This window comes from Panthera uncia, chromosome A2 (genome assembly GCF_023721935.1).
Source record: "Panthera uncia isolate 11264 chromosome A2, Puncia_PCG_1.0, whole genome shotgun sequence".
NCBI classification, from domain to species: domain Eukaryota; kingdom Metazoa; phylum Chordata; class Mammalia; order Carnivora; family Felidae; genus Panthera; species Panthera uncia.
In genome coordinates this window covers 33,471,529-33,491,360 of record NC_064816.1, presented here as the reverse complement: position 1 = coordinate 33,491,360, position 19,832 = coordinate 33,471,529, and the positions used below count along the sequence as shown (strand labels likewise).

The 19,832-nt window shown below is 39.5% G+C and overlaps 1 protein-coding gene across 12 annotated transcripts in view; it reads left to right on the top strand.

The window, feature by feature from the left end:
• Nucleotides 1–19,832, top strand: part of SUCLG2 (succinate-CoA ligase GDP-forming subunit beta) — a 326,281-nt gene that overhangs the window by 44,064 nt on the left and 262,385 nt on the right. For 10 of the 12 annotated variants that reach the window (XM_049642683.1, XM_049642688.1, XM_049642692.1 and 7 more), the window contains exon 2: nt 8,932–9,073. In XM_049642683.1, the coding sequence (XP_049498640.1) occupies nt 8,932–9,073 (142 nt within the window). Of the gene's footprint in view, nt 1–4,692; nt 5,351–8,931; nt 9,074–14,815; nt 15,366–19,832 lie in introns of those variants that run through there. The other 2 variants (XM_049642690.1, XM_049642693.1) reach the window with 2 other exon arrangements.

The window sequence follows — 19,832 nt, the reverse complement described above, 5'->3', positions numbered from 1 at the left end:
ATTTTTTTTAACAGATGCTGACCCCCACCCCCCACCCCTTCTGTGGGATCCTTAGACGGAGTGGTGTGGTATTGTCAGAGACACAGTGCCAGAGGAACGCAATTGGCCTGGGGCTCCTCCTCTGACCCTAGTCTGATCTCTTGTAAAGAAGGGCCCAGCTGTTTTTCCTTTTCATCAGTAAACTTTACTTTCCTTCTCTAGCCCTTTGCTCTAGTGAAGCTGCACATCCCATGAGCACATTCTTTCAGGTACCGCACAACCTTCGTTAGTGTTCTCAGTTTGTCAGCTGCTTTAGCTGCCCTCCTTTTAAATGGGAAACTGTGTATTTAAGTCACAAATGGCAGTATGGTTTTTGTCTGTGGTCTTTCCAAGACCTTTTTATTGACATAGGATTCAGAAACTGACCAAAACAAACAAAAAAACAGAAAACACGTTGGAATAATAGAAAGCTCTTGGGGTTTTTAGACTTGGATTCAAATCTCGACTCATTCACCCAGCTGAGTAGCCTTAGATAAGTTACTTAATCTCTCTGACCATCACATTTGCTCCTCTGCGAGGTGGGGGTACCCTGGCTCAAATGAGGTAGAAAGTCAATGTACTTAGCATGGCACATTTTAATTTGCTCACTGAATGTGAAATTGGTCCTTCTTACTGTAAATTACTGTCCTTTCTCTTTCTGTGACTGTTGAGTAATTTAAGTGTAGAGATTCCACTATCACAATTTATTTTTTTGTTTTTTTATTTTTTTTAATGTTTATTTGTTTTTGAGAGAGAGAGAGCAACCAGGGGAGGGGCAGAGAGAGAGGGAGACACAGAATCTGAAGCAGGTTCTAGGCTCTGAGCTGCCAGCTCAGAGTCCGACGCGGGGGCTCAAGCCCCCACACTGTGAGATCATGATGTGAGCAGAAGTCCGGTGCTTAACCAACTGAGCCACCCAGGTGCCCTTCCACTATCACAATTTAAAAATACTTCCCCATATGCATTTAAAACGAAGAGCAGGACATGGTGGGCACCTCTTTATCACTGACGGGATCACCTACTGTTTTTAGTTTGGGGATTGTTCAGTATTTCCTTGTTATACTTTCTTTCCCCCTTTGTAGTTCTGCGTTCGTAATAAGAGCAGAACATTCTTTTGAGTACTTATGATATGCTGCACACTATCCCAGTTGATTTGCACATTTTAACCCATGTAATCCTCAAAGCGACCTGTGAGGATGGATTAGTTTCCTCCATTTTGTAAGTGATCATGGTCTCCCTGTACCCCTACTAGAGCAAAGAGCTCAGCCGCAGAGTACTAATTAATTGGTTAATTCATTTCTTTGTGCAAAGAGGAGAAGGGTCAGGAACATGCCAGTTCTAGACAAAAGGGATGGTGTATTTCCAAAGGTGACTCCAAATGAATGCCCCACACTTTAGCCTGAACATATAATGAAATGTAGCAGAGTGTTGGTATGCATATTCTTACGCTTTCTTCCTCGTCTGACATTAGTTTTTCTTTTCTATAGGCTCTGGGTTTGTTTGTTTGTTTGTTTGTTTTTTTAGCATGTTGTCTTTATGGAGGAGGAGTTGACATCATCACATTAGGGGTTAAACGGAAGAGTACTTTTATTTTTATTGTTATCATTGCTGCTGTTACAATTTTCCTCTTAGAAACAGGATTCCACTCAGTCCCTTATACAGGGTGATAGTGAAGTGACTTCTTCATCAGAGCCTGTTTTAAGCAAGCGGGTCTTTTATTTTGCGATACCCATATTGAGACACACTGAGTTATATCTGTCTTTTCGTGTGCATCAACACGTTTATTTGAAGCCTCGTATTTCCTAGGTAACGTGACTAAGGTGGATTTATGGGTCCTGATTTGCATACAGAATAACACTGACAGAAACTAAAATATAACCAGCACACTCCGACTCTTGGCCTGCCACAGCCCACTGAGCATCTGCCTGCCTTGCCATGCGTGTAGTGAGAGGGGAATGTATTTTCCTTCGAGTGTACAGCTAATTCCTTGTTTGTATTCTGCCGTCGTCATTGCTGTTGAAAGCTTGAAATGAGGTTTAAGAGCCTCTTCCTGTCTCACAGTGGGAGTTTATATTAGGGTTGGTAGTTCTGCGTAACAGAGGATGCAAGCCTTTGGCCCCCTCTCCTTGATTTCACACCGCATTTGGAGAACTCTGGGTAGCGAAAGTAAGGGTGCAAGCCCTCATTTCCCAGACGAGTTAATAGATACTTAAGGCTATGCCTTTGGGTTAAAGCCTGGGTTTGATTACTTCCCCTCAGTGTTGTCTCTAAGGAGATTGATTTTCATTGCACGAATAATAAATGAATGTTTTTCTATAAAAATGTTTTAAAAATTATAGACTAGGGTAGATCTTCCTTTGATTACCATCTTTCTGATCTGCCCTCCCAAGTTTACTGGCATTGAGTTAGTGAACTTAATCTGGAGCTTTCCGTATGCATGTATGTATGTGTAGCTTTATCCATTCTTAACTTATTTATTTGTGTGAGAGAGAGAGAGACGGCGTGTGAGTGGGGGAGGGACAGAGAGAGGGAGAGAGACACAGAATCTGAAGCAGACTCCAGGCTCTGAGCTGTCAGCACAGAGCTGGACATGGGGCTTGAGCTCACAGACTGTGAGATCATGACCTGAGCTGAAGTTGGACGCTTAACCGACTGAGCCACCCAGGCGCCCCATAGCTACATCCATTCTTAAAAGATAGAGAATGTGGCGTTGTGTGTGGACACACGTGTCGGAAATATAAATGTTATTCTACTTTAAATATTGAAAGAAACTGGCTATTTTCTTTCAGTAATGTGCCTTGGAGAACAATCAATGTTAAGATGTTCGTACTTATCAGTCTAGACTAGTTCGATGAGGCGATTACAAGTTATTCCCAAGATCTCAGTGGTAAACACATCAAAGGTTTATTTCTCATTCATGCATCTGTGGGTCAGGTGACTGCAAGGCCAAGGCAGTGGTCTGTACAGTAAGTCAGTAATCCAGGCTGCTTCAACCCTGTGACCCCGCCCTCTCCACCTGGGGCCTCCAGGACCTTGCAGCCAAGGAAAAGGGTCCTGGAGGATTGTGCCTGGTTGCTTAAAAGTTGTGGCACCCTAGCTGCAAAAGAACTGAGAAGTAGGGGACCGCGTGGATACTGGGTGCTAATTGTGTTGCCACCGATATTTTGAATGGCTCATATATTGCGGTTTATTCAGCCCATTTCCTGTTTGGTGTGCATTAGATACCTTCCAACTTTACCCTTTACTGTGCACAGCAGTACACAGAAGATTCCACTGTATGTCCCCAGTTCATGTTTCACTGAATTAAGCACCCAAGGAGGAGACTTTCCAGTTTAGAAGGTGTAGTTGTTCTAGTTTTCATAAATGCCGTCACATTGGTCTTGAAGGTGCTTGCACTGGTGTTCTCTTTGCGTGGGTGTGTCGTGTACTGGGAGGCGTGTTTTAGCCTACCTTCACCAGTGTCATCACCAAACCTTCGTTTTTGTTGTAATTTCTACTTCCCTGGTTGCTAGTGGATTTTCAGCTCCTCTCCAGACTCTGCTCCTCTGCCTTCCTGAGTGAGGCAGTGCCGTGGATTGTCAGGCTGCAGAAAGACCGAGGGAGTGCAGAGAGCCAGTGGGCAGGTGTGGCTCACCAAGCCTCCCTTTGGGGGGCGCCCCACTCAATGACATTTTCTTTACTCCCTTTATTGATTTTTCTCCTCCTGTGCTGCTATTTCAGTACTCTTGGCACCTCTAATTTTAAAACCGTGGGGCGAAGGATGATTTCTTGGTCGTGTCATTTTTTTCTATGTAGCTGTCTAATTTTGTGCTTTGAGTTTTCTTGTGAATTTTTGCCTGCTTAGTCATTGTCTTTTTATCTCTTGGTTCTCTCTGTCTTTTCCCCTCATTTTTCATTCTTTTTCGTCTACCTCTGCTCCCTTTTTCCCACAGGCCCTTAAATCTTTATGCCGTGCTTTTCTTTTAAGTTATATTTCCTACTTTCCCTAAGCTTGGAAATGCTTGCTCTGGCCAAGAAACACGGTAGGGAAGGTAGCCATGGAAAGGTCAGCATGCAGGCCCAGACGGAACTAACCCCGGGTGCCCACCCACCCTAGCTGTTTTGAGAACGTGGTGCTGTTCCTCATATGGTCAGTTTGCCAAAATCTGAATGAAAGAAGGACACAACATTGGAATTAGTCTAGTTGTCCACCTGCTTCTGTCCCCCTAGAGGGTCCCTAGGCATGTTACCTCCCCTGTAGAGGCCTCAAGGTCCCTGATTGTAAAATGAGGAGGTTGGACCCCACTAGTCCTTCCATCCTTTGGAAGCCCAGTCTATGAAACATGATTTCCTGAAGAGCCGCTGCAGAGGAGGGCCCCAAAGTCCCCTTCCTAAGAGGGCCCCTGCCATTGTCCTTCTACTCCTGTGCCTTGAAGCGGCACCTTCAGGCTCTGTGGAGGGCCACGTTGTTTCATAGGTTTAATGGGGCCACCCAAGTACTGACAAAGGCGTTAGGACTTTTGGAAGGCAAAGCAGGGCTGGGAAGGCCACCCGGGGATTGGCAACAGCAGGAATCTTGTAGGAGCTTGAGGGGTAGAAGGAGGTGGTGTTAGCAGAGTCCAGGGCCAGCCCTTCAGTGCTGGAGTCCTGGTGGGGCGGACAGTGTGAGCTGGAATTATGAAGGAAGGGCTTTCTGGGGTGGGATCGGGGGCTGAAACGTCAGAAGAGCGGCAGTCACTGCTGGAGTCGCCACCTGACTCAGAGGAAGACAAAGCCTGAAGTCTTCTTCTCACTTTTCAGTCTCTGAGCACAGTCTCAGATTTAGGCAGAAGCCAGTTGGCAAAGAGCCTGGGGACTGACCTGATGGCAAACAGGCAAATAACTGGCAGGAACAGTTGAAACCTACTGGGCCACATGATCTTCAGACTGCTCTCCACCGTTCACTTTCTAGAGTTCAAGGCTTCCCCGAGAAGAGATTAGTCTAAGGTTTTAACAGGTAGTCTTCCTACGAGCTAAAATAAACTGCTTCTGCCAGTGTCTTAGGTGAGCCTCTGCTCTCATCTCCACCTCCTTCCCTCCCAAAGCCTAACGCATTTGTCCTCACACGCATCATGTGTGTGTCCGTTCCTAATAGACCTCTGGCCTTCTGAAGACAAGGACACAATGTCACTGATCCTGGTCTCAGTCTTTATCATCAAGGGGCCTCTGGGAATGCGAGACCAGAATATAAACACGGGAGACCAACAGTGTTACACAGCAGATTGATGCTGTTGATCAGAGAAGTTTTGTTGCTTCACAGCTGCCTGTCATCTTCGGCCAGTGACTTAACCCTCAGCCTGGGTTTCCTGATTTTGTAAGATGTTTTTTGTTTGTTTGGTTGGTTGGTTTTGTTTGTTAACTTTCGAGAGAGAGAGAGAGAGAGAGAGAGATAGAGAGAGAGAGAGAGAGATAGTGTGTGTGTGTGAGCAGGGGAGGGCCGGGGGAAGGCGTACAGACGATCAGAAGCAGGATCCACGTGGATAGCAGTGAGCCCAGTAGGGGGCTTGAGCTCACGAATCGTGAAATCATGACCTGAGCTGAAGTTGGCCACTCAATTGACTGAGCCACCCAGGTGCCTCAAGATGGTTTTTAGTCAGGATGGTAGAGATAAGCTAGGTTCCGTAACAGTAACAAGTAATCTCCGGAATCTCAGTGGGTAAAAATCCACAAAGGTTTATTTTTCATGACACATTCTATGTGAGTGACCTGGGAATGTGTCTGTTTTCCTTGAGGCCCCTGGCTGATAGATTAGCTGCCGCATGAATATTCCCATTCCCCATGTCGAGACAGAGAGAACTTAGGGGGAGAAGGGTTGGCAATCAGATGTTGGTCCAGGTGAGTTACACACCATACGTATTTATGAACGATCTTACACGGCTGTACCTAACTTCATCTGAGGCAAGGAAGTATTGGAAGAAGGAAGGTTGCATCAGTGACAGCTGCAGAGAGAAATAATACTACTTCATTTTTCACGATTGCCTTGACTATAAGATAACACGCGTGCTTAGTATACTGCCTACACATGGCCAATGCTCCGTAATAGAAGATGAAACTATTCTTATTATTGTTTTTATGATTCAGCAGTTGATTATATTTCTAGCATACTTTACACCATCCACTTACTTAGTAAATTTCTCTTCTCCTTTTTTCTTCCTCCTGAAAATGCAGAGGTGGATTTAACCTTTTCCTCTCTAGACGTACCACAAATTCTTAGTCAGTGCAGCTGAGTTCATGCAGTTTTAGACCCAGTCAGGGACCCTGCTCTTCTGATGTTAGGTTTGACAAAGGTAGCCGATTATTCTATAAGATGATTGCTTTGTGGAGTGATAGCTTGGGTATCTGCAGTGGCTCAGAACTGTGTTCACTGTGTTGGTTTTCAATTTAAGAGCAACAGACTTCAAGCAGGCTTTTTCATCTGAGTCAATGTAGAAACGGTCAATATGTATTATATGTCTATGAAGCTGGTCTCTCGATCAATTGCAATTAGTTTGCAGCAGATTGCATTAACATATCTAAAATTAATACTGTGAGTGTTCTAATGAAAAGGAATTGACCACACCATACTTGTGGCAGTTTTAGTCTCTCTCAAATGTTCTTCACAAATTGTATTTCTTTTTTTCTTTTTCTGTTAATGGCTTTAAGTTGGTATGTCAACATATACTTAATCTATTGATCCTTCCCCATCTGCCTTTTAAAAGTGGTCCCAGAATATAGTATACATCTAATGTTTAATCTTTTCTTTCATTAGGGGACTTTCACTAAATGTCTTAAACTTGAATTTTTTTGGTACATTATGTGATGTGTTAATAAGACTGTTAGGTCAATGTGTATGTTCACGTGTGAAATTTTGTGTTTTTCAAATTACTAATGTTTCATCAAGACTTAAAATTCAGAAGTAAGATTAACAAATCATATACAGCTAATAAATCATACAGTAACAGTGACCATAACTTCTCTGGCAATTTATTTTAAAACTCTGGTATTATTTATTTCTAAAGAAGTGCAGACAACTTTACCATTGAAAACATCATTACCAATATTCAGAAGAGTGGAACAGAAAGATATCTTTAAACTAGATCATGTCAAAATTTGAATTTTTTATGAGTGTGTACAAATTAGGTTGTTTCAGGTCTGAAGGACTTCTGCTTTTCTATTTTTAGAGAAAGTCACTTTGTGGAAATGAAAAATTACCTGTAGCTGGGAACAAATGAACAAAAGGCAGGACTTATTCATTTGGCCATTGTACTGATATTCTTGACTATCTTCCATATGCCAGGCACCATCATATTCTTCTTAAAGATACAAACAATTTAAAGATATACTCTGCCTTTGGGTAAAACTCAGCTTAGTTGAAAGGTTCTAGAGCCTTTTGGAATGTCCCTTATCCAGAAGAGCTCCATGAGTGCATTGTAGCTTGGAAATTCCAGAAGAAAATGCCATTTTAAGGACACATTTGAGGTCCTGAAAGCTAATGGTTCCATGTTGTAAAGCCCTGTAGACCTTAGTTTATGGTCTTTGTAATGCTGCTTTGGCCGCCCACCAAGGCCATTGACAAAAGACGCTAGGCAGTATGACAGGTGATTTTCCTTCACTCTTGTGATCCTGTTGTATGATTGACTTTTTCGGTTTGTGCATTAATGGTATCATTGTCTTACCTACTCTGGGGCAGTGGTTTTTTGTTTTTTTGTTTGTTTGTTTTGTTTTTTTGCATCAGGACTCATGGATGGAAATGAGCTTAAACTAGGTATATTCATTTTTTTTTCTTTTAAAAATAGGGAATGATGTTGATCTTACTGAAAAAAATGAGAATTTATTTGTTCATGTTATTCTGCTCCTTAATTACTTTTTTTCAGCACAGATTAAAAAGTAATTGATAGCGCACATTGGAAAAAACTTCTGCATGATACATAGGCAAAGTTACTTTAATACACGAGTTGCAGTTTTTAGGAAGTAGTTTATTTATGATAATTGTTTCAGGTTACCGTCTTCAAATGTGGTTTGTGAAAGAGGTAATCTTCTTCATCACATAATGATTGTACCTAGAGTCCATTAAAAACTATGGCAAAGAAGTGGATTAGTCTGTGGTCCATTGAGCCTCAAAGTGTTAAGAAAATTTTCTGAGATACCTTAGTGATTAACAATGTGCATACAGTTATTAAAATAATGCTATGAACTTTATTTGGGGTGGGAATGTGGGGGAGGTATATCCTTTATAATGCATTTCTTAACATTTTAAAAAGTAACTCTTAAGGGGTGCCCACCTGGGTGGCTTAGGCGGTTAAGTCTCCAATTCCTGGTTTTGGCTCATGTCATGATCTCATGGTTCCTGGGTTCCAGCCCCGAGTCGGGCTCTTCACTGACAGTGCAGTGCCTAATTTGGATTTTCTCCTCCCGCCCCCTCTCTGCCCCTTCCAGCTTCTTCTTGCATGCTCTCTCTTCCTCTCTCAAATAAATAAACTTAAGAAAATAATTTTTATTCTTTTTTTTTTAAATGGTCTCATTTATTCTTAAATATTTACAGACTCAGGGAGCTGCAAAAAAAGTGCAGCAGTCCCACATACCCTTCCCCCTCTTCTCCTCACGTTGATATCTTAGGTCTTTTTAGTTCAATATCAAAATTAGGAAATTGATATTGGTACATTCTTGTTAACTAGATGATAGACCCTATTCACTTCTCACCATTTCTTTAAACCTGCATTCATTTGTGTGTGTGGTTGTCTTAAACATTTTTGATTAGAAAAACAAGCATGAAGAATTTATATAGGAGTTTTTTTTTCCTTTTAAAAAAAGGTGTTGCTGATTGTTTGTGGGTACCTATAAGACTGGCTACATACGTTGACTGTTCCTTTTCTTATTTGTAAGCGTTCTTACCTCTGTCTCTCTCAATCTCTCTAGGCAGTGCAGTTAACCCCCCGAAGATGGCTGAACCTGCAGGAATACCAGAGCAAGAAACTGATGTCTGACAATGGAGTGAAAGTTCAAAGATTCTTTGTAGCAGACAGTGCCAACGAAGCTCTGGAGGCTGCTAAGAGACTAAGTAAGCTAATTCACAACAGGTGAAATGCACTTGCCCAAATTAGTGACCTCACAGGTAGCGGTGTCCCAGTAGGTAAATTTCTATGTAGCGTGTTATACGAATGGTGCCGATACAGTGGAAAGCTTTTGAATCGCAAAGGCAAAAGAGCCCAATTAGGAGACCTTGATTCTTTTCTTCACGAGATAGCAGCATATGGGATGTCACTCTGGTAATTTTTCCAAAATATTCAGCCATATTGTCACATAGTTCTCTTTTCTTTGGGTTAGTGGCTGGGAGAAATAAGGGTGTAGAGTATCAAAGAGAAACCCACAGCAGGGTAAGGCAGGAAAGATGGTTGGCATCCTTTTTAAGCCTCTAGTAGGGAAAGTTCTCTGAGTGGAGGAGAGGAAGGGGAAGGACGTGCATTTGGACATGCTGAGTTTGGGTCAGGGTTTTGCCCTCCCATTTATCAGCTCTGTAACTCTGTATAAGTGCCTTCTTTTTGTGGCTCAGTTTCCTCATTATCTATTAAGGCTAATGTGTTATCTCCTAATGCTGGTGTGCGCCTTCAAGGGAGACTATACATTGGTTTGTGGTAGAAAATCTAATCTCCGTAATTATAGATTGTGAAATTAGGAACCAGATCCTGCTGTTTTTCCACGCATATTCCTTCTGGTAGCATACAGACTCTCTTACTGTCAGTCTGGACTAGCACTGTCCAATAGAAATATAATGTGAGCCACTTAAATATTTCAAAATTTTCTGTATTAAGAAAAGTAACAAGAAATCGGTGAAATTAGTTTTACTAATATATTTTGTTTACCCCAATATGTCCAAACTGCTATCATTTCAACATGTAATTAACGTAAAACAATTATCAATGGGACAGTGTACATCCAGTTTTTGTCCTCATCTTTAGAAATCTGGTTTGTATCTGACATTCCAGCCCATTTCGTTTCACACAAGCCACATTTCAGATACTTGATAAACATGTGGGGCTGGTGGCTGTGGTGTCAGTCAGCCTAGATCTGGACACTAGAAGGATGTACATGTGTATTCTTTGTCTTCAGGCTTGGAGAGCAATTGTTTCCCACCAGAAAGAATAGAGCATCTGCTAACTGTCCTTGCCAGGCAGCCGTAGCAAACAAGTTTGAGAGTGCAAGATAGAAGCAGGCTCCACATTTCAATTTCCCAATTTTCTATGCTCTTTTAAGAGTAAGTGGCGAGGTACTTCAGGTAGTAATTGTTCTTTTATCTCCTTTACAGAGTTCCCCCAGATGCTTATTTGCCAGATGCTTTCTATGTTATGTCAGTTGAAATGTATGTTTATTCTTTCCTTCAACAAGTATTTATTGATTGTCAGCCACATGTATTAGGCACCGTGGATACAGCGGTGGAAGATAAGCAAGCCCTCTTTCTTTTTAAAACTTACATTCTAGAAGGAAATTAATTTGTAATTTTCAGATGCTAAATGTAGAAATTGAGAGTGACTTATAGTTTAAGAAATGGAAATTGGTTTCATTTTCAAAAACTATCAAAATTGGTTTTCATGGTGAAAAAAAAGGTAAAATTCGGCCTACACGAGGATGAGAGCTCCACTGTGCAGTGTGGGAATAGACTCAGTAAAGGTTAGTATTCCAACCTTTTTACATGAAAGGATCATTTTTGTTTTATACTCCTGTGGTTTGGGGAATGGATAATGAGAACAAAGAAATGTAAAGTTCAAGTCGGTCTTTGGTCTTCATTTTCCCCATTATTTCTGCAAATGTGCTGACATACTAGTATTCCAGGTCCAAGGATTCTTCTTAAGGGAATTCTGGAAGCCAGCTGATTACTACTCCCTCCCCACTTAGGTATAGCATAGCAGGGAGGGCTTACCTTTCAGATTTTCAGTGGAGATTTTGGCTTACTGAACTAAGCGGCTTCTTAGTCACAGATTAGTTTTATAAACATTTATATAGCTGCCACTTTATGGTTGGGCATTCTCTACTGTGTTTGTAAGACAGAGTTTTTGCTCTTCAGGAATTAACGAGGTGCCCTTCATATGCTGGGCCCAGGGTGAAAGCAGGGAAAGAGACAATAAAGCAAGTTTAAATAAAAGTAAAATTAAGAAAATTAAAATAAACTTTTCAAAAAGCCATTTTGTTTCTTGAGGAGTGGTTTTAGGAAAATCATACTGGATTAAAGGATTGAGAATGACCCAGCTGTGTCTGTACCTGGGCCTGTGCAAACCTGTGATAATTCATTTAAGTGATGTGGCCATGGGAGTGCTTCTCTGATCCTATTTAGAGCTAAAAGGGAATTTAGAGAACAAGTCCAAGCCTCTCATTTGCTGAATGAATGAATAATCCTTCTCTTACTCAGGGAGGAGTTTTGGAGGAAGGAGGGTCTCCTCTGGCTTTTGTTGTATAATAGACAGTTTTGATCAGAGGGAATATTTATAGTATTGGAAGAAGAGATGGTACCAACTCTAGTTAGTTAAAAGTGTAACAAATTGATTGTAAATATAAAAGTCACTGAGGTTGGCTAGAGAGAGCAAAACAAGAAGAATCTGGCAAAACTTCACCGTGTTTACCTGATTGTTGCTACAAGGTAGACAAGAATCAATGGCACAAGTTTTGCTAAGTAGATTTGAGGTTAAGGTTAAAGCTGGACTACACATGCATTTTTCTGCCTGCCCCGACAATTAGGATATTTTAATGGAGAAAAATTACAGAAAAGGGTAATATGCTTAACATAGTAAGTGCTATATAAGAGTTTGTCACTATCAGCAGCAGCAGCAGCAGCATATGATTCCAAGGAATTCACCGCTGTTGTGATTCACATTCATAGACAGATAAGAGACGTGTGATCAGTAGTTTCTTGATCCTGTGTTAAGACTTCATATTTTAATTTGAAAAATTTGTAAATGACTGAAATGCATTTGCTTACTACCTTTCTATTTTATTCATATTTGGATGTATTTGAAATACAATGACACATATAAAATACTTTGCAAATAAGTGTTGGTGTTAGTCATACCTTTGATTTCCAGGAATCTCTGTATGGATTGTAAAGCACTTTCTTTGTGTCTGAACCCACATTCCTGGCTCCTGTTGGCCATCTCGTTGTGGGTGCCTCCATCTTTCTTGGCCCAAATGGAATTTGTCACCTCTGGAGGTTGCTCCAAACCTTCTCTTTTTCTTACCTCCTCCTACTTACCCATCTGAGATTCCTCCAGATCATCTTTTTTTTTTTCTCTTTAAGTTTCTATTTCAATTGAATCTAACGTTTCGAGGAACCTCCACACCATTTTCCACAGTAGCCTCACTAGTTTGTATTCCCACCAACGGTGCATGAGTGTTCTTTTTTCTCCACATCCTTGCCAACATCTTTTGTTTCTTGTGTGTTGAGTTTAGCCATTCTGACAGTTGTGAGGTGATATCTCATTAGAGTTTTGATTTATATTTCTTTGGTACTAAATGATGATGAACATCTTTTTATGTGTCTTTTGGCTGTCTGTATGTCTTTGGAAGAATGTCTACTCATGTCCTGTGCCCATTTTTAAATTGGATTTTTTGTGCAGTTTTTTTAGTGTTGAATAAGTTCTTTGTATATTTTGGCTACTAACCCTTTATCAGATATGTCATTTGCAGATATCTTCTCCCATTTCATTGGTTGCCTTTTAGTGTTGTTGATTGTTTCCTTCCCTTTGCAGAAGTTTTTTTTTATTTTGATGAGGTCCCAATAGTTCATTTTTGCTTTTGTTTCCCTTGCCTCAGAAGACATATATAGAAAGAAGTTGCTACAGCTGATGTCACGAAGTTCCTGCCTGTGTTCTCATCTTGGATTCTTGTCCCAAATTTAGGTTTTTAATCCATTTTGAATCTATTTTTGTGTGTGGTGTAAGAAAGTCATCCAGTTTCATTCTTTTGCATGTTACTATCCAGTTTTTGCAACACCATTTGTTAAAGAGACTGCTCTTTTCCCATTGAATATTCTTTCCTGCTTTGTCAAAGATTAATTGACCATGTGGTTGTGAGTTTATTTCTGGGTGTTCTATTCTGTTTTATTGCTCTATGTATCTGTTTTTGTGCCAGTACCATACTGTTTGGATTACTGTAGCTGTATAATATAACTTGAAGTCTGGAATTGTGATGCCTCCAGCTTGGCTTTGCTTTTTTAAGATTGCTTTGGCTATTTGGATTGCTTTTGGCACCACTTTTGTGGTGCCATACAAATCTTAGGACTGTTTGTTCTGGTTCTGTGAAAAATGCTTATGGTATTTTGATAGGGATTGCATTGACTCTGTCAATTGCTTTGGGTAGTATAGATATTTTAACAATATTTGTTCTTCTAATCCATGAGCATGAAATGTCTTTCTGTTTCTTTGTGTCCTCTTCAGTTACTTTCATCAGTGTTTTCAAAGTACAGGTCTTTCACCTCTTTGGTTAGTTTTATTACTAGGTATCTCATTATTTTTGGTGCAGTTATAAATGGTATTGTTTTCTTAATTTCTCCTTCTGCATGGTTCTCACAAACCATTAGATCATGACCTGAGCCAAGAGTCAGATGCTCAACCGACTGAGCCACCTAGGTGCCCCAAAATGCAACAGATTTATTTACGTTGATTTTGTGTCCTGCAAATTTATTGAATTCATGGATCAGTTCTGGCAGTTTTTTTGGTGGAGTTGTTCAGATTTTCTTTCTATATATAGTATCATGTCATCTGTAAATCGTGAAAGTTTTTACTTCTTCCTTACTGATATGGATGCCTTTGATTTCTTTTTGTTGTCTGATTGCTGTGGCTAGGACTTCTAGTACTGTGTTCAATAAAAGTGGTGACAGTGGATGTCCTTGTCTTGTTCCTGACCTTAGGGGAAAAGTTCTCAGTTTTCTCCCATTGATGATGATAGCTGTGGGTTTTTCACATACGGCTTTTATTATGTTCCCTCTAAACCTTCTTTGTTGAGGGTTTATATCATGAATGAATGTTGTACTTTGTCAAATGCTTTTTTGCATCTGTTGAAATGATCATACGGTTTGTCTCCTTTCTCTTGTTGATAAGGTATATCGCATTGATTGATTTGCAAATGTTGAAACCCCCTTGCAACCTAGGAATAAATACCACTTGATTGTTGTGATTTTGTTAGTGTATTGTTGAATTCAGTTTGTTAGTATTCTATTGAGGATTTTTGCATCTATGTTGATCAGGGCTTTTGGCCTGTAGTTCTCTTTTGTGGTGGTGTCTTTATCTGGTTTGGTGTCAGGACAGTGCTGGCCTATTACAATTAATTTGGAAGTGTTCTGTTTTTAAGAAAAGTTTGAGAAGAATAGGTATTAACTCTTCTTTAACTCTTAGATAGAATTTGTCTGTGAAGCCATCTAGTCCTGGACTTTTATTTTGATTTCTGATTCTATTTCTATGCTGGTTATTGGTCTGTTCAAATTCTCTATTTCTTCCTGTTTCAATTTTGGTAGGTTATATGTTACTCGAAATTTATCCTTCTCTTCTAGGTTGTCCAATGTTGGCCTGCAATTTTTCATAATATTCCCTTACAATACTTTGTGTTTCTTTTGTGTTGGTTGTTATTTGTCCTCTTTCATTTGTGACTTTGTTTGAGTTCTTTCTCTTTTTTTGTTTTTGATGAATTTGGCTAGTGGTTTATCAATTTTGTTGATCTTTTCAAAGAAGTAGTTCCTGGTTTCATTGATCTGTTCTATTGTTTTTTTTTTAGTTTCTATATCATTTATTTCTGCTCTAATCATTATTATTTCCTTCCTTGTGGTTTTGGGTTTTGTTTGTTGTTCTTTTATTGGCTCCTTTAAGGTGTAAGGTTAGTTTGCTTATTTAATGTTTTTCTTGCTTTTGAGTAGGCCTGGATTGGTATAAACTTCTTTTTTAGAACCACTTTTGCTGTATCCCAAAGGTTTTGGACTGTTACGTTTTCATTTTCATTTGTTCCCATGTACTTTTTTATGAACTTTGATTTCCTTTTGACCCATTCATTGTTTAGTAGTGTGTTATTTAACCTCCATGTATTTGTGGTCTTTCTAGATTTTTTCTTGTGATTTACTTCTAATGTTATAACGTTGTAGTCAGAAAAGATGCATACTATGACTTTGATCTTGAATTTGTTGAGGCTTGTTTTCTGGGCTAACATGAGATTTGTTCTAGAGAATGTTACATATGCACTTGAAAAGAATGTGCATTATGCTGTTTTAGAATGGAATGTTCTGAATATATCTATTAAATCCATCTGTTCCAGGGTGTCATTCAAAACCATTGTTTCCTTGTTGATAGGATTTCTGTCTTGATGATCTGTCCATTGATGTAAGTGGGGCGTTAAAGTCCCCTACTATTATTGTATTATTATGAATTAGTTATTAACTGTCTTATGTCTTTGGGTGCTACTCTGTTAGGTGCATAAAAATTTATAATTGTTATATTTTCTTGTTGGATTGTCTCCTTTATTATTATATAGTGTCCTTCTTTGTCTTTTGTTACAGCCTTTGTTTTAAAGTCTATTTTGTCTGATATAGGTATCGCTATTCTGACTTTCTTTTGACTTCCATTTGCATGATAGATGTTTCTCTGTCTCCTCACTTTGAATCTGCACTTGTCTTTAGGTCTAAAATGAGTCTCGTGGGCAGCAGATCCACGGGTCTTATTATTATTATTTTTTTATCTATTCTGTCACCCTGTGTCTTTTGATTGACATGTTTAGTCCATTTACACTCAAAGTAATTACTGGTAGGTATGTTTTTATTGTCATTTTATTATTTGTTTTGATGTCTGTTTCTGAAGATTTTCTCTGATCCTTTCTTGTTTTTCTCTCTTTCATGTTTTACTGATTTTCTTTAGTGATATATTTTGATTTTTTGTCTTTATTCTTTGCATATTTATTAGTGGTTTTTGATATATGGTTGCCATTAGGTTTTTATATAACCTCTTCTGCATATAGCATTCTCGATTAAGTTGATGGTCCTTTAAGTTTGAACCCATTCTTTACTCCTCTCCTCTCTACATTTTAAGTATATGGTGTCATATTTTATATCCCTTTATTTTGTTAAATTTTTGATTGATGTTTTTACAGAAATACTCATTTTTACTGCTTTTGTGTTTCCTACCTTTATACTATCACTTCTGTCTCTCCTTTCCACTCAGTCCCCTTTAATATTTCTTGTAGGGATAGTTTAGTGGTTATGAACTCCTTTAAGTTTTATCTGAGAAATTCTTTACCTCTCTTCCTATTCTGAATGATAGCCTTGCTGGATAGAATATTCTTGGCTGCACATTTTTGCCTTTCAGCACTTTGAATGTACCATGCCACTGCCTTCTAGCTTAGAAAGTTTTTGCTTGAAAAATCTCCTACTATCCTTATGGGTTTTCCCTTGAAAGTTAATGCTTTCTTTGGTCTTGTTGCTTTTAAAATCTTTTCTTTTTCATCATATGTTTTTCAGTTATTATGTGTCCTGGTGTGGATCTGCTTTTGTTGATTTTGATGGAAGTTCTTTGTGCCTCCTGGATCTGGATATCTGTTTCCTCCCCCAGATTAGGGAAGTTTTCAGCTATTATTTCTTCATATAAATTTTCTGCCCCCTTTTCTCTTTCTTCTTTTGGGACTCCTGTAATATGAATATTACTATGTTTAATGGTATCCCTGGGTTCCCTAAGTCTATTCTTGTTTTGCATAATTCATTTTTCTCTCTTTTATTCAGCTCGGTTACATTCCATAAGTCTGTCTCCTAGGTCACTAATTCATTCCTCTGATTCTTCTATCCTACTGTTCATTCCTTCAGGTGTGTTTCTCACTGCATTTACTTTTCACCCTTTATCTCTGTTGTTTTTCCTTCTCTATGTGTTAAGGCCCTCATTTATGTCTTCTACAATTTTCTCAAGTCTAATGAGTGTACATATGATCACTCTTATTTCTATATGTTTTGCTTAAATCTCCGCCCATGGCCTTGTCCCAGTCTTTCTTTTGGGATAAATTTCTCTGTCTTCTTATTTCCTCTAAGTTCGTATGCCTCTTTCTGTGTGTGTTAGGAAAGTCAGCTACATCTCCTGTTCTTGAGGGTAATGGCCTTATGAAGACGAGAACCTGTAGCGCCCTGCCATGTCACGTCTCTTGTTCCCAAAGGTTGATGCTTCTGGGAGTGTCTCCAGTGTGTGCTGTGCATGCTGTGCTATTTTGTTCCAGCCACTTTATCCTCTAGTCCAGTTGTTTACAAAGGGCCTGTTTGCCTGATGTGGACAGTGTTGGATCCTTGGCTTGAATGTGGCTTGTTTTAACTAGACGTGCTCTGATCTGCTTGTGAAATGAGACCTCTTGCTGCTGCCACTGGAACCAAGGCTCCACAAACCTCTTTGGTTGGGAGATGTGTTGTGGACAGGAGTTTGGACTACTCTTATCAGGAAGGAGGACTGGGAAGGGCGGTTCCACCAGGATGTGGTGGGGCGGGGCTTGGTGTAAGCAAGCTAGGTAGTAAGTGTCTGAGCTGTGCTGGTTCCCACAGGTGGCCCTGTGCTTATACTGAGGGATGGTGGAGGGAGATGGTTTCCCCCAGTTCCTCTGTTCCTGGAGGGGTTTCTTCACAGGTTCTACCCCTCTGGGACATACTCCAAGATGTGGAAGCCCCAGGTGCTCTTCAGATGACTGTTTCCATGCTGTATGTCTATGGGGTATTTGCCCTGCCTTTTCTCCATGAGCAACTCCAATGTCCTCTGAGCTCCCCCAGAACCGAGCATGCTGACCTTCAAAATTCCATACTTCAAGCACCGCTGGCTGCAAGAACCCATGGCCCTCTAAGCCAATTGCTGTCGGCATTCACCCTCCCTGTGGATTCTCCAATGTGCTAGTCTGTCTCTTGGCCCTTTCTGTTACTGTGGCTTTCCCTCCACTGGAATAATGGCCACAATCGGTTTCTCTCCCAAGCTGTCTCCACTCTTCCCATCCTCCTTGATGTAGTCTCCCCTGTACCCTCAGTTGTGGAGTTCATTTTGCTATTCCTTAGAGTTGGGGAGTATTTAGGATGATATGATAGTTATCTAGTTGTAATCATAGGAGGAGGTGAACCTGGAAACTTCCTACTCCACCACCATCTTCCCTTCCTTCCCCAAATGTTGCCGTTTTTAGTGCTGTGTTGTTACTTTGTTAAGCAAAGAAACAGGTAGAGTAAGGTTAAAAACTTGCCAAAGTTGTATAGCTAATAAATGACAGATAGGATTTCTACCAGCCAGATTAGATTTAATCTCCTCCCCAAACGTTTTTCCTCTTTGCTAACCTAATGATGATATTCTTGGGAGATTTTTGTGTGTGAGTCAGCATGTTTAAGATGGAAAATGCATATTAATAAAATTAGAAGATTGAATTAAAACGATGTGGCAGGTTCTAAGGCACAATTTATAGAAACTGTAATCTGCAGACATTTTCTTAATGATTCATTTTGTTGTATCTCTTTGGGCAAAAGAACATTTGCCATATAGTTATGGAAAGCTTGTTCATTTGAACATTTGTTTGAAATGGGTAATGCAAACCTTTTTTTTTGTGAAACACAATTCATAATGATAACATATTGAGTGAAAGCCTCATTTTCTTGTGTAGAAAGTAGACTTATGTCTGATTGAGAGAGTAAATTTGGTTTGGTGAATTAAGTTTTTAATATGTGGATAATATTCATTTCTGAAGCAGTATGTATGAACCACCTTTTGTAATCATACTTTAAGGAGGGCATTGTGTCTCTTGCATACAATTTTCTCAGAAGGTTTAGTAGTTATGCTTTCCTCTGTTGTTAAATTTAATGTATACAATCAATAGTTAATTACAGAATACCTACTGTATGCATAGCTAATCTTTATGTTGCCTTTCAGTTCTCTTTAAAGGTGAATGAAAGAATATGTCTCTCATGTAAATCAAAACCCTGTCTTAAAGGAGTATTTGCATATAACTATAGGTGAAACTACCTTTTAGTTTTAGGAATCTCCATAATTTATTAATTTTTCCAGTCATGTTGATGTGAGACTCTCAACATTTGATTAAGCAAGAAGAGTATAATTCAGAAACTCACAGTTTTATTTTTTGCCAGGAAAGAAATTGAAATATGAATGGAAAAATTAATCTTCTCTGAGCTAATGACATGCATCCTAAAATGGAGATAAGGAGCTTTTATTGAACTTGAATAGCTTTGGATTGCTTTCAGCTACAACATGTTTCCATTTGTCAATATGATAACTTATTCTCTGAGTTTTATATAATCACATCCTATAAAGCTTGGTGAATTACAGCATTAAGGAATTGTATTTTATGTAAAAAGGAAACTGCTGCCCATTGACTACTGATTGACGTATACTATTAACACTGTAGGCAGTTAAATTCATGGCAAACCTCCTCGATTTTGTGGCTTTGTCCTATCACCTTATGTGGTTAGGATCTTGCAAAAGATTTTACATCCTGTGTGTTGAGATGATGGTCATGATTGTCTTATAAAGACAGTTGAGGATAGCCTTGATTTCTGTGTATTAAATCTTAATTTTACTTTTGTATCAGCCTTTCATTATTTTGAATCTGGAATCAGGGCAAAGAAGGAAGAGTCCTGGCAAGTGTGGCCCATCAGAGTTGGAGCAGTGTTTGCTTTCTAGGAGTAATGGTGGTGCCTTCACGAGATAGATGGTTTCTGTGATGAGATGTGTTCCTGGCTGTTTTGATGTCTTTTGATGCCTTTCTATTTTTTGAGCCTGATTTTCTCACCTCCTTTGTGCACCTTCCTAATATCTCCTGTAATTTACTTTATGCTTATT